The sequence below is a fragment of the Suillus bovinus genome (genome assembly GCF_016758785.1).
Source record: "Suillus bovinus strain UH-Sbo-P2 chromosome Unknown EDB93scaffold_86, whole genome shotgun sequence".
NCBI lineage: Eukaryota > Fungi > Basidiomycota > Agaricomycetes > Boletales > Suillaceae > Suillus > Suillus bovinus.
In genome coordinates, this window is record NW_024542142.1 from 38275 (window position 1) to 53074 (window position 14800).

Here is a 14800-nt window from a genome sequence, read left to right on the forward strand (position 1 = left end):
GCCTCGAAAATGAGGTAGATCACGATGTGACGAATTAATGGTAAGGAAGGAAGTTTTTAAGAACCAGCTATTTTTTTAAAAAGGAAATCAAAGGCTTTAGGATTCAACAAGTATAAACAACCACTAGTCACTAGTCACATACCCTCAGCCACTCACATTACTTAGTCATCGCAAATTGCTCGGCGGTGCGCACTACCTGAAGCTCTTATTAACTTGTAAATAAGATGCCGAAGAACACAAAATCCTCAGCAACTTCGGGTACGCGCAAGAAGAATGCTCGAAAGGCAGCTGTAGGTGCACCCCTCCGGAAGTCCCTGTGGTTGCGAAGCAGAAGAAACAGAAAGGTCAGAAAAAGGAACCCCGGAAGAAGGTTTACATCCCTCCTTTTAAGCCAGCACCACCGCAGCCAGATCCATTGGATACTCTTGGCCTTATACATAGACTTCCGCCGGAACTAGTTATCATTCTTCGATCCTTGGGAAAGAAGGATCCTGTCACGAAGGGACGGGCTTTGGAAGAGCTTCAATCAAAATGGATCGATGAAAGTCCAAGGAAGGGGGATGAGAGCGTAGAATGCGATGCACTTGTCACGATGCTTCCAGTTTGGGTGTGTCGTTTGGCAATCATGATCCATATTTCGACGTTGACTGTATCTAGTTCCATAGGGCTCCTGTATTTTTTGTACATTCTGTCCGCCGGATCCGCCTCTTGGCTGCTGCACTCCATTTCTCATATCTACGGATCCCTGCTGTCCGGGATGCCGCTACCTTCTTTTTGAGAGAAACTGCAACATCTGAGCAAATTGAGGCTCTTATGGGTACATGGTGCATGCTCGCCCACGACGTCGATCGTCAGGTATCTCTGCAGGGACAGAAGTCCTGGTCTAGCATCACCTCTCCAGGCACAGACGGAGGAACACTAGTAAACACGGAAATGCTGATTTCTATAATGGAATTCCTTCAAAGAACTCTTTTGGATCCTCCAGGAGTTCATAATTACCTCAATCCCCCTGCACCAGTTGTGGCTCCCACTCCAGGCATAAAAAAACCCGGCGGAAGATTCATTCCAGCGGCCTCTAGGGAAGAACTAGAATCCAACAAGGCAGATGAAGAGAACGACCTTGATAGGAATGCTCGACTTCGTTTTGGTGCACTAAGCGCTTTCCGCTGGCTCTTTGGTAAGTCGTGTCAATGCAATGCTCATAGTTCTTATAGTTCTATAGATGCTCGCCTTGCCTCGAAGATTATGTCTCTAGATGATCTATCTGGCTTGCTGTCTAACCCACTGTTTTGGACGTCGCTGTACTGCGGTGAGCATGCGCCTTGGATTCCGGACCCTGAAATCCATGGTCTTGGGCACGGGCAACCTCAAGTACGGCAGGCCACGTGGGCATTATTATCACTGCTGCTACAACGTTACAGAGGTGATCTGTCAATTGTTTCTTTTGTTCAAGGCGCTAAGAAATATACAGGCGCTATTGGGCCATTTATTCCTATCCTGAGCGTTGTTTTACTTCGTTCTGCATGGGTCGAGACGGACTCAGGAGTTAGAAATGCTTTGTTCCAGCCAGTCTTAATTTTCCTCAAAGGCAACCCGATTTTAATAACCTAATCATCAAACGTTCCTAACTTTTTGGCTCTACAGAATTCCCAAACGCGTGGATTCTTGAAGGGGCATATGAACCAGATAAACACGAGGATGGTGATGATTCGGACTCGGATAACGAGGAGTCTGAGAATAAAACATCTTCCACTCGCAAGGAACATTCTTCTGAGGCATACCGGGACTTTCTTCAATTCCTTGAACTTGGATGTGCTGGATCACCCATCGATGGGTATCCGACGGTCCTCGTTGTTTTATCGACCATTCCTTCCTCTGTATGTTCCTTGCTGCAACATGTTATGATTAGTAATCCGTCTATCAGGTCATCGCAGCGTCTTCTAGGACGGGGATGCCCCTCGACGATTTCTTCACTTCGTTCTGGGCAGCAATCGACGGCCATGCCCTGAATTCTTTAGAGAGAAAGGTGCCTTCTGCCGCATTCCTTTCGTCTCTCCTGGAATGTTTGGTGTTCTTCTCGAGAAGACTATTGGGTGGATCCCATGACCATAGAGTGTTATCTGGGTCTTTCTCAGATGGCCTGGCGCCAAATAACACACGTTCACAAGACGCGGCAGATGAACTTGTCAAATCTCAATTTACACGCATTTGGCAAGAGCTCAAAGCAAGGCGCCTAAGAACTGACGAGAATGATGTGGGGAAGTTGATAGCTAGTTCGTTACTATCTCTGCATCGCTTGAATACGGGTAGGTGTATTCTGTCTACCACCATTTTGATCTAAGACGCGTTTCCTTCACAGATCTTTTCACCACCGCCTGGGATACCGTCTCGAGTGCGATCCTTTCTCAAGAGGACCAGTCTCCCTCTCTTACACCTACGGTGCTTCGGACGTTCGTGGACATCTTCGAAGCGACAGACCTTCCTGCAGAGTTTACACGCACTCTCATAAGCAAATATGTGCAGGAAACGGTTGGGAAGTGCGAGACGGTACTTGCTTCTGATACGACCAGTGCTGAAGTTTCGAAGAACATTGGCGTGGTGATCACGCTAATAGAGACGTTTGGTCCTCATCTATTCCAGCACACCGACTTTGCTATGGTGTGTAACCCTTCTTTCCTTTGTAAAAGTACAGTTCTTGACTGTTGGCAGAGAATGGACAACATGTTTATCAACAACGCGCTTCGCATTCTGCAAGTTTCTCCTCAGGCGATCTCTGCGTTCATGTCTGGTCGGAATGACGAGGATCTTTGTGTGGAGCTATGGCATGTGTTACTGGTCGATGTTTCCCAACAGATCGACTTGTTATCAGTACTACTGGACGTGATTGACGCCGATATATGTCCCAAATATTTACGGCCCGAAGATGGCGAGTTAGATGGCGTCATAGAACACCTGTTTATCGAGGTGCTAAACGGAAATGTCACGACTTCTCGCAGCGATGTGATAAAGAGGCTCATCCAAGTACCAAGTGAGTCCTCCTTTGGTCTTGGTATTCTTATTTGACTGTTCAATAGACTTTTTCCTCTCGGAGAACGGGCAAGATATCTTATTCGATACGCTTGTATCGTCGTTATCATCCACTATAGGCGATATTCTGTACACAGCAGATGCGCCGTTCACTGCGCTGGACACTGCTATAGAGTTCACGCATATCATGCTCAGCAAGAATCATAAGCTTACCAGTGACTCACTGGTATCTATTCTCCCAGATGTTTTCATCGTAGGATATCTTCTACCAGTAACATTCTCCACATTGGAAACACATATAATCGATACCGCACGAGGGGTTTGGAATCTCTGGGTTTCGAAGGGAGACGACGGACTACAAAGCGCTCTGAGCGGAATAATTAAAGAGAAATTGAAAGAGCTTCTTCAAGATTGCTCTACCTACACGCGGTTTGTGCAGCCCACCTTGCCCCGCCGCGCTTCTGAATTGTTTTTGTAGACCAGAAGATATTCTAACACTTTCAGGTCATAAGCCGAAAGGCATTGATATCATCCCGCTTGCAGATGTCTTCCCTACAGCAGGCGAATTCAACGCAATGATTAACTCGCTTCCATCTGATCCACCAGACCCTAGTCTTGCATTCATCGAGTCCATCATCCCGGCTATCTCGGAGTTTGAGGATTCAACTATCTCTGGTCTGGAATTCGATCCAAGAAGCTATTCATCATACATCAGGGTAACGTCTGCTCTTCTGGCGTACCTGAGCGACAACCGGAGCATCGCTAAGGAGAATATGTGGGCACTGCGGCACATACTTATACTTGGACAATACGCAAACGATGCTCTACGCGTCCCCGCAACTCCGAGTGGATTGTTTGGACCAGATGTATCGCGGTCAGAACTGCGCAGACTGTTGGCGAAGGTTCACCAACTATCTACTTACCTCCTATCTACAGGCGACGACGGCCTTCACAGTCAGGTTGTCAACGCTTGCATATCTAATTGTGCCACGCCGTCATCGGATGCTTTGGCGTCTTTTGTCGTGGACGTCGTCAATCACGCCAAACGTGAGGATACTATCAGAGATTCACTAGTATTGCGCTCGGTGTTGAAGCATCTATTCGCGAGTGCTAGCAAAACAGATTCTGACCAATGGTTGAATCTGGCACGTAGGCTAGAAAAGTCAGGTGCGTCACATAGATCATGTCGTGATCGATGTTCGCATAACAATACGTCTATAGCGCCCCAAACCACCGTGACCATTCTTTCCAGCATCACTGAATTTGCTCCAGAGCCATCGAGAATGGATCGTTACCGCAACGAGATTGCCTCGGATCTCCTTGGAGTACCTGCGAGCAGAGCAAACACGACGGGAGTCGTCCTCCTTCGTCGTCTTGCAGCAACAGCCCCTGATTCTGAGTCCGATGTGGTGTTCTTGCCACAGCATCGCGCTGTCAATGTCGTGAAGACCTGTCAAGCTTGGGTTTCTTCCGACGACGATATCGACGAAGATGTGGAGAGCATGATGCCACTTTTGTTCATGCATTTGTCCCCGATTTTGCAGAACATTGCTGGGAACCATTGGGAGTTCATCTTTGATGTGGTCGAGAACAACTTAGAGGTATGTCAGCTTGTTATAACAACTCGTAGCCATACTTGTGGCTAAGTTACATCTAGAATTGTTCTTTTGCCGATAGTGCAACGCTGACGATGCTAGGGAGATCGCTCCGTCTCATCCTTACTATTCAAGACCTGGTCCTGACCAACAAGCCACTGCGTGCAAGTTGGGATGGGAGGAAAGAACCTATTCTAACGCTTGTCAAGAACTTGGTATCCACGAAACTTGGTCAGTCGCAACTCAGAGTAATGGAGCATGACGCTGAAGTTGCCACAGATAATACCGATCGTTCTGAACCACGTTCTCTGTGCAGGGAACTGGCACTTGCAGTCATCCAAGGGTTGCCTGATGCACTGATAAACGAGAAAACACTGCCCGAAGTCATATTTTTGAATGGGTTTCGAGTGCCTGTACTGATACTTGATGTCTAGATGTGTCACCTCCTCACTGATCCTTCCTACGAAGTTCAGCGGATGGGGTACAGCCTTTTGCACAAAGCAGCTCGCAAGCGGACCGAATATTTCGTCATCGAATCTGCTGTTGACACGGAAGACAGCGTCAGCGCTGAAATACCTGTTGAACTTCTTGCCATTCTGCAATCGAATTTGACTTTGGCAGAGGGATTCCATGATTCTGAATCAGACGATGTCGAGATCGATTTGTCTGAACTACACACAGTTTCTGGTTACCTACTAGCATGGATGATCGTGTTTGATCTATTCATCGATGCTGTGAGTACTGGTTTTAGGCTTCAAACTATTTTTAGCTGACGCACACTCCAGTCTATCAAAGTTCGGTCGCAGTACTTTAATCGAATGAGGAGCCTTGGTATTATCGGGGATTTCTTCATACCTAACGTTTTCGATATTCTCAATCTCTTCAGTGGAAAGAAGAAGGCGTTCAAACTCGATATTTGGGCAGTCGATGACTTTTTCATTGACCGTCAGTGGTTCTATCCTGCGTCATGTCTTCGAATTAACTTTTTTCAGACTTCGAGCCCGAGAGTATCCTTAGCATACGACTCCTGGCCGCTCATATCTATCATCGAGCGCTTCTGACGGTCCCAGCATTAATCCGAGGCTGGATCTCAGACTGTTCGGACAGACAGCTATTATCGCGCGTGGTGGACTACACTGCTTCGTACTTCTCACCAGGCATTATCAGAGCCGAGCTTGCGCAAGTGCGGCAGGTTGATCCATCGTCAGAGCTGCACACAACGGAGAATCTCGTTATCAAAGTGTCACCGAGCGCTGGAGAGGTCACGGCCTCCTACACAGTCGATGATCAAGTGCTAGAATTGTCTCTGAGATTGCCAAGCGACTGGCCATTGCACCGACTTGAGATCCGTGATACGAAGATGGTCGGGGTATCTGAAGATAGATGGAGGGCTTGGGTGCTGGGGGTACAACAAATTGTTTGGCAACAGGTAAGCGACATGGCAATGATGAATGATGGTCTGTTTAACGAGAGTCGTGCACAGAATGGTCGGATTGTCGACGGCCTAACTGTATTCACGAAGAACGTGACCCTTCATTTCGCTGGTCAAGTGGAGTGTGCGATCTGTTACTCGTACGCAAGTCTCAGTTGTATGATCGTATTGATTCTTACTTTGGAACAGGATCATCAGCGTCATGGACAGCAGCCTTCCACAAAAGCCCTGCAAGACCTGCAAGAACCGTTTCCATGCGAGTTGCTTGTACAAAGTGAGTACCAGACGCTCGATCGACCCTCGTAACGATCTAAATTGGCTTTCAGTGGTTCAAAAGCAGCCATTCGTCAAGTTGTCCGCTTTGTCGATCTGACATACTGTGATGAACCATGTCTGGTGTCTCTATAGCTTCCAAGGATGACTCCTACTGATAGTATGCGTCGATGATTAATATTAATAGCCTCTGCCCGCATGATCAGGGTTAAGCTGGATCGAGTGATGATTGCAGTGGAGTATGATCTAGACCGCCCCCTGACCAAGCACAACGTCTCCCGTGACCGTCGGACATGGGTGCTCCATGGTAGGCGGCCTGCCTTGTTCGGAGTGCATATCTTGTCGTCACACCCGAATATTCAAGGTATATCTCCCAGACTGTTGCTTCTTTTCCTTGGTCACGGGATAATCTACAATTTGAAATTGGAATATCTTCCATTCCTGAAAATTTCTACTCTGACGTCATATTAATGTAAACTTGCGTATGCTCCTCCTGGGTACCCGACGCGAGACGGTGGGTTGCGACTCGAATCTGAAACTACACTCGGCCATCAATTTTGTATCCTCGAGACAAAAGTAAATTTTACAGGCTTATCAATCACGGTCCGGGCGAACTCGAGCTATCTATATATAGGTCAGTCCCGTGCTGGTGTTTGCTTCTGGCCTTGCGGCTTCCATAAATAGGACTCCGATCATAAAGAGGGCTTTCTCTGTTTTGAAACCTTTCACCGCTTTAAGTTTATTTCCTCATTGTCGGAGCATGTACTAGCCACAAACCGTATTTTCCTCGCGTGTCTATAAAGGTTATTGTTCACCGCTCCAACCCATGTGTTCCTCCCTTTCTTTGCTGCGTCCTTTGCTCGCACCTCCCGTCCATTCACATTCCCATTGTCCATTGTCCGGCATGACCACCGCTGCCCTCACATACAATGCCGATGCGCACATTCGGCAGCCGCCATCTTCAATAACATTTGCTACCCCCTCCATGTTGAAACAAGTACATCTTGAAACACATCCACGCTTCGCCTTCGCACGCGTAAAGGGCGATATATGTCTGGTCCAATGTGAGTCGTCCACCATTCAGATCCGAGCTTGATACGATCGTCTATAATCTACATAGTGCACCCACTCCAATCAGAGACATCTTTAGGGATGATCGTTTTTCGACACGAATTCGTGTCCATCTTTCGGTATTCCCATGACCTGCGCGTTTCCCCCGAGGACATTCGTGTTCTCGAACTTCTTGACGAAGACCGCATACGCTACGAGGAAGACAACGGCACCGTCTTCCTAGCAAAGGACCTTATGGCTCAACTTCGAAGGATGATTGATGCGAGCAACATGATCAGATTTCAAAGGGGAAGACAAGTACACAGGAGACGGTCAAATTAGGGGCACAGGTGACAATTATCATGGTTCGAGCACTTCCAGTACAATATACCATATGTAACTACTCACATAATTATGGGCTGGCTAGCGATTCTTTTGTATACCCTATGTAGCAAAACGGTAATTTGTACTTGCATCGACGACGAACGCTCGTCTTGACTTGATAGCTCGAGGTGCCTCGCCAAGATTGCAAAAGACTCCCAACGCCACAGCACGGTCGTCCACGTGCGGGACATGCATCGTCGGTACCGCTTTCCAGAAACTTTCAAGACAGCGTCGATCGTCATATGAATCATGTGGAGCGGGTTAGCTTTAATCCCCACAGCCGATTGATGCAAACCGGAAACATTATTTTCATTCTGGGTGTGGGGAACGTCAGGATCGAAGATCCCCATGCGTACGCAAAAAAGTAACGTGTGACAGCAAGAAGCCGTCGCGGTCAGTACAGAAAACTCAGCTCCTCCTTCGAGAGGGCAGGAGTACATATTTATCCTCTCCAAGGCGCAAATCCCGAAAAGCAACGAGTCGAGAGCAGAGGAAGAAGCCGAACTTTGTCAGTCAGTTGATCGTCGAGAAATTTGTTATGCTCGATCGAGTCGTGTGGCCGGGTCAAAGGCAATCACACGGGTCGGTGGCTAATGCAAAATGGGTTAAAAAAAGACTATGAGCAAAGTAAATTAGGACTCACGGTCTCACCGAACAAACGTCTTTGCCATAATTAGGCTCGCAGGGTTTGTGCTAGTCCAAGGCGCCCACTCTCAGCTTCCTCTGGACACGCGGGTCTGCGGTGGTTGTTCGCCTTGAGAAATACGATGGACGGCCGCCCCCCATAACCCACTCTAATTCCGCTTGCGGCTTGACGGACTTTCAGCTAAACATGAGTGGCACCGTTTTCCGGGTGTTCATCAAGCCAAGCTTCAATGAGTGAGCAATACTGGAACGATCATTCATAAAAACTTGGCGTACTTTGATTCTGAATCAACCAGCCTAAACCACTCAAGTCGGATTCCGCACTCGGAGGTGATACGAGAGCCGGAGCCAGCCAATGCCATCTCCGAGGTCCAATTACAACTGCTATGACAAGGCCACGTGAAACCATCTCGCCACGGCCTATACTATTTATGAGATCAGAAATTGACAACAAGCTATTCTACGCCTCGAAATATAACTTACATATATCAGGCGTGAGAGCCATGGCAACTCCATGATGACTGGCTATCGCAAAGACAAGAGTAGCGACATCAATAGCGCATCCTCCATCGCAGGGAAAGCTGTACCCCATAAGTAGCTGCAGCAGCACTTGGATCGGAAAACTAAACGGGGCAAGGAATATGGTATACGCTGATATTCTATAGACACGGCTGGCGGTGCAGGTCTAGATGTCAAGCCTTGTTGGACACCAAACCAAGCCAAGTTGTTTTGCCAGTGATGGCTTGTGTAGCGTTTAAATTACGTAATGCTTGTGCCGCATCTTTTACCAGTTACTACCTCATGGTGTGAATGCCAACCAAGCTTGTTGTACCTGTGCTACAAGGACTGATACATCATTTCTACAGCTACTGATGACCGTCTTGCGCCAGACCTCCCAAGTAGATACCAAAATCATGATGGAGGATTAGTACTCCATCGAGCGTCTCGAGAGTTCGCAACTTCGTGCCCACACCTCGTTTTCTTCCTATACCAGCGCCCTACGCATGACTCTATCAGCACTGAATGTGACTATTTGACCAAGACAGCGAACGTGAGTGGCAGAGGTCGTGATATTGACTCGGATGCTGGAAGTTGCCAGTGGGGAGTGCTATCAATATGGTATTCTATATCGGTGCGGAGATACCACATTTTGCGATGACTCTCTTCCCGATAGAACTCCCATCATACCGATGATTTTGCTGTACTTACAAGTAGCTCAAAAATTTGTAGTGGCAGCTGTCTCCGCCGTCGCGTCATGCGTGGTTGCATGATCGAGTGTGGGGCAAATATATGGTCAAATATATGCCATCGACATCGAACCGGAAGCATCAAGGCCTCAAAGTTGGAAAAAATCACTTGTCTCTTGTAATTTTCAGCGTTGAGGGATAGTCGAAGACGACTCGTGTACGTTGATACAAGTACTATCAAGAATCTCCTTTACCCATTTTCTTGTACAGTGTTTTCTCGAAACTCCTCCCCAACGCATAGGTGATAGCTCCTACCACGAACCCCACGAACACACCAACGTCTCCGCTGCCCTGCTTCGCTACTGGTCCTACATACCAAGCTTGCGACATGAATGGAACAAGGGCTCCAAATGCGCACAAGAAAGCCACTACCGCGGGGATACCGCTAGGCAAGAGAGCATACGAAGCCCACGTCGTGATGGGGTATTGAGCCTCAGAATATGAGGCTCGTCGGAATAACACATGTTCTGTGAGTATTATCGCAGCGAATATTGATGACCAATATCCAACAATGTCTGAAAGATCAACATGTTAGCGCCAACAATAGATACCGATATTTGGGACTTGTACTGAGGATGTCGACAAAGGTAGCATAGAACCTTTTGGCGCCAATAATGGCAACTGGTATGAGACTTGAACCAGAGTCGTGAGCGTCGCCAAGGTATGTATCTACTTAATGACACTCACATTCCCTCTGACACGAGGATATATACCCATCTGGGCACCCTAGAAAACCACATAGCAACAGTCATGAAACTGTTGCTGAAAGTATATATCGTCGGTGCACAGGCGCTGGATACGCTGAGAGCGACCAAAGCAGTCAGGATTTTTCCAAATACACCTGTAGGTAACAAGATGCTGTAAAACAAGCCACCGACGGAAGAGCTGTTATCAAATCCTGCATTCCAAGCAGGCACGTTCGGAGCTGCTGCTGCGAATGCAGCACCCAGAGCTTGACCAGTCGTCTTTCGGAAAAAAGAATTGTCAAGATGCAACTGATGCAGACATAAATGGCTTACATTAGATACGAAGAACCCAAGATACGTGTAAACAAAAATCCTTGCACTATCGGAATGTCAAGAGAGTACTGGCGATAGCCAAGAAAAACTCACGAAGAAGTATCAGGGCTGTGGTATACGCCATAGTCAGAGATTATGGTACACCAGCCAATAATGTTTGATACGAGAAAGGACGCAAAAGACATGATGTTAGCAGTTGTTGCTTGAGGGACGGGAGCCGATAGGTTGTCACGTAGATGTGGATAACCGACAACCAACATGACGATAAATGCAATTACATTCGGGATCCAGGCGACACTTTGGTACCTACGAATCAACATTTGGTCAGAATTCTGGATGATTGGTGTTGAAGTGGTCTCACCAATGGATGACGCGGTATCCGCAGAAAGTGATCTTAAAACCTGTGATTTTTTTGTGCAACAGGAGGAGTTCCGACATACCACAAGAGATATGATACCGATGATGACGATACCAAGAGTATCGTCAAGTTGAGAAGACAAGCTTGCTATCGTTTGTCCACCGATAATGCAGTTGAGAATAAGGAAGCCTTCCAAGGAGAAGGCGTTCAAAACGGCCGGTATGATAGCACCGAAATACCTTGATACGCTTCAGGAAATGATACTGGTAATCGGAAAAATAACTCACCCCCATGAGAACCTGGCTTGTACCATAGCTCGCATGCCAAGCTTTGGCCCAAAAACAGCACTAGCGCATTATGAAGCCCCCAGAAATGTGCAGAGAAGAATAAGACAACCTACAAGAATCCTGGCATTAAACAACATCTAGCTGAAGGTCAATCACTGCAGTATCGATATCTCGTGAACTCCTGACTTACACCAGGTTAACAACGGCGATCATAACTATGGACTCACGAACTCCCAAGGAAAAAAATGCAGGTCCAGCAGTCCCAGTGCTAAATCTGCAGGTATTAGGTGGATCAGCGAATGGCATCAGGATTAACACTGTAATGGAAACGCACGATAAGATATTCATGCAAGGGGAAAACCAAACGAAAAACAACTGGTACCACCGAGTGTCGAGACGTTCCTCTGCTGGCACCGGCGCGATGCTTATCGAAGGTTCAAGGATCAGCAAAAATGTAAAAACAGCGCCATATCACTCACCCACGAGTTTCAATTCCATACCTAGATAGTAACTGAGTAGTACGCCTGAGGAATCCTATATGAGAGCGATCGTCCTTTAGGCTATCATCCTCGGGCCTCGTATGTTCATCAGAGGCCACACTGGGTTTGGAATGGCACTTCAACGAACCTGTCCTGTTTCTGCTCCACTGTGTAAGTCTGCATTGTGTGAGTCACAGCAATTGACTTGGTCGACGTGCTAAACAGCGTCAGTGAGAGTGGCAGATGAGCCAGGCGCCTATTCCTAGTACTATTAAATGTTTGTTAGCAAGCGAAAGTAAAGCGAGTGGGATCCGACGCTTTGCCAATACCGATGGCATCATATCGTACCAGCCATTATACTACAGGCACATCAAAATAGCGGCATGATCTTTGATTTGATTATGATCAATGACTTGACTATCCGCATGTACAATATTTTACAACGTACTTTGAAACACATTTGCAAAAGATCATCAACATTGGAATAAAACAATATTGTAAGAACTCCGACGTACTGCTATGTTGGACATTTTTTGACTTTTGCCTTCAGATATCGTGTTATCACCATATGCAATGCTTGCTCTTGGCAATTTTTCGCTTCTGATAAGCGATTGGGAGTAGCGCTACGGAGTACTGGCGAAGTTCCGGACAAAGTTCCGGAGGAGCGGACTTGATTAAGAACCGCCGGGAGTAGATTGCATGGTTCCCCGAAGTCTAGGCAAGGTCACTACATTGTCCATGATGGTAAACTAGCATTCGATTTTTCTTTTTTCCGAAAATTATATTGTCTCTTTGACGACACCTAGAACAGGTGTACGTGGCTGTTTGCCTTGAAAACTACGCTACACATCTGATCTAGTCATCTTCTTGTACCACAATTTCTCGAAACCCCTTGCCAATGCATATGTGATAGCTCCCACCACGAACCCTACGTACATCCCAACGTCTCCACTCCCACGCTTCGCCACTGGTCCAACATACCAAGCCTGCGACATGAATGGAACAAGGGCTCCACAGCCGCACACGAAAGCCACAACTGCGGGAATACTGCTAGGCAAAAGAGTACGCGAAGCCCAAGTCGCGATAGGATATTCATCCTCAGAAAACGAGGCACGCCGAAATAGGACATGTTCGGTAATAATAATCGCAGAGAATACCGACGACCAGTATCCGATGACATCTGAAGAGTCAGCGACAGTTACAAATATCGTGATAATTTGGACTCGTACTCAGGATGTCAACAAAAGTGGTATAAAACTTTTCGGCGCCAACAATGGCTACGGGTATCAGACTTCAAGAGAAATAATAAGTATCACGAGAGTTCAAGATACTGAATATACGTACACTCCTTCAGAGACGAAAATATATACCCATCTAGGCACTGCAGCAAACCACGGAGCGATAGCCATGAAACTGGTGCTGAACGAATACATGGTTGGCGCACAAGCGCTGGGTATACTGAGAGCCACCAGAGCGGTCAGAAGTTTTCCAAATGCACCTGTAGGTAGCAGCACGCTGTATAACAAGCCACCGATGGAAGAACTGTTGTTAAATCCTTCATTCCAAGCAGGCACATTGGGAGCTGCGGCGGCGAACGCGGCACCAAGAGTGTGGGCGGTCACCTTTTCAAGACGTTATTATGATGCTGGTAGCAGTACATAGGGGCTTACACTAGGAATTAAAAACGCGAGATATGTGTAGAGAAAAATTCTTGCACTATAAGGATGTTTTAGAGAGTCCGTGCGTGGTCTGAGGAAACTCACGAGGAAGCAGCAGGGCTGTGGTATATACCATAGTCGGCGGTCATGGTACACCAGCTGAGAATACTAGCCACGAGGACAGACGAAAAAGAAAGAACCGCAGCGATATTCACTTCAGAGACAGGAGCTGATTGGTTGTCGCGTAGTTGGGGATAACCGACACCCAGTATGGCGATAAAAGCAATCACATTTGGGATCCAGGCGATACTTTCGTACCTAGAATCAAAGTTGTACCAGAGTTATATGGATAGTACGTGGCTGAGTGATCCTACCAATGAATGATGCGGTATCCACAGAACGTGACCTGTGAAGCTTGACATTTTGATGTGTCACAAAACAGATTTGACGTACCACAAGAGTTATGATACCAATGATAACAATACCAAGAGTATCATTAAGATGGGAAGACAGGCTTGCGAGCGTTTGTCCACCAATGATGCAGTTGAGAATAAGGAAACCTTCCAAAGAGAAAACATTCAAGACAGCCGGTATGATGGCACCGAAGTACCTTGATATCCGTCAGGGAATGATAATGGCAATCAGAAAAATAACTCACCCCCACGAGAACCTTGCCTGTACCATAGATCGTGTGCCAAGCTTTGGACCAAAAACAGCACTGTATATTCATAAGTCCAGAGAAATGTCCAGATAATAATAGTTAAGCTCACGAGAACGCAGGTACCAAGCAGACCCTAGTTATTATTCACAGAAAGTTGATGATCATATGAACCATTAGCACTTACACCAGATCAACAACAACGATGATGATGAAAGATTCATTGACTCCCAGGGAAAAGAATGCAGGTCCGACAGTGCCAGTGCTGAATCTGTATATCTCAACTGACTCAGCAGATAGCAAGGAATCAAGAGTCGAGACAGGACCCAAAACGCACGTCAAGATATTCATATTGGAAGAGAACCACACGAAGAACATTTGGTACCATCGAGTCTCCAGGCGTTCCTCTGCTGGTATCGGTGCTATACTGATCCGAGTAACAGGTAGAAATGCTTTAGACATTGCAGATATCACAGCGACACGGCATCTCACTCACCCATGAGTTTCGATTCCATAACGAGAAAGTAACTGGGTGAAACGTCTGAGAAATCCTGTATGATAGTGACTGCCCTCCAGATCACTGCCCACAGGCTTATCAAAGGCCAAATCTGGTGGTGTCATGGAACTGGAGCAGTAATCTCGTTTCCGTTCCACTGTAACAGACTCGTACTGCATTGTGTGAGCAACG

The 14800-nt window shown here is 47.0% G+C and overlaps 4 protein-coding genes across 4 annotated transcripts; 2 read left to right on the forward strand and 2 right to left on the reverse strand.

Annotated features, from left to right (window-relative positions):
* Positions 1 to 224: 224 nt before the first annotated feature.
* EDB93DRAFT_1323055 (uncharacterized protein) lies at positions 225 to 6876 on the forward strand (the record flags this gene model as incomplete). Its single annotated transcript, XM_041454975.1, has 20 exons — positions 225 to 290; positions 329 to 607; positions 658 to 1177; positions 1223 to 1423; positions 1472 to 1588; positions 1645 to 1877; positions 1925 to 2306; positions 2360 to 2658; positions 2710 to 3028; positions 3075 to 3456; positions 3506 to 4194; positions 4249 to 4628; positions 4685 to 4853; positions 4902 to 5005; positions 5057 to 5356; positions 5408 to 5567; positions 5615 to 6051; positions 6106 to 6194; positions 6244 to 6328; positions 6381 to 6876. The coding sequence occupies 20 exons, from the start codon at positions 225 to 227 to the stop codon at positions 6435 to 6437; spliced, it is 5268 nt and encodes a 1755-aa protein (XP_041302846.1). The 3' UTR covers positions 6438 to 6876.
* Positions 6877 to 7342: 466 nt separating this feature from the next.
* Positions 7343 to 7653, forward strand: EDB93DRAFT_1040253 (uncharacterized protein; the record flags this gene model as incomplete). Its single annotated transcript, XM_041444549.1, has 2 exons — positions 7343 to 7391; positions 7448 to 7653. Coding segments are annotated over 2 exons (255 nt in total), but the record flags the coding sequence as incomplete, so codon positions are not given.
* A 1983-nt stretch (positions 7654 to 9636) lies between these two features.
* On the reverse strand, positions 9637 to 12155 carry EDB93DRAFT_1175990 (cytosine-purine permease). The gene is made up of 12 exons (XM_041450497.1): positions 11797 to 12155; positions 11652 to 11741; positions 11508 to 11591; positions 11431 to 11454; positions 11318 to 11377; positions 11113 to 11269; positions 11034 to 11065; positions 10766 to 10978; positions 10673 to 10718; positions 10341 to 10618; positions 10224 to 10285; positions 9637 to 10168 (listed from the first exon to the last, which is right to left on the reverse strand). Exons 2-12 carry the CDS (start codon positions 11663 to 11665, stop codon positions 9831 to 9833), a joined length of 1308 nt encoding a protein of 435 aa, XP_041302848.1. The 5' UTR covers positions 11666 to 11741; positions 11797 to 12155; the 3' UTR covers positions 9637 to 9830.
* Positions 12156 to 12638: 483 nt separating this feature from the next.
* On the reverse strand, positions 12639 to 14574 carry EDB93DRAFT_1093677 (permease for cytosine/purines, uracil, thiamine, allantoin-domain-containing protein; the record flags this gene model as incomplete). Its single annotated transcript, XM_041446540.1, has 11 exons — positions 12639 to 12976; positions 13026 to 13087; positions 13141 to 13418; positions 13467 to 13512; positions 13560 to 13772; positions 13829 to 13860; positions 13908 to 14064; positions 14113 to 14172; positions 14225 to 14248; positions 14300 to 14383; positions 14450 to 14574. 11 exons carry the CDS (start codon positions 14572 to 14574, stop codon positions 12639 to 12641), a joined length of 1419 nt encoding a protein of 472 aa, XP_041302849.1.
* Between the last annotated feature and the right edge of the window lie 226 nt (positions 14575 to 14800).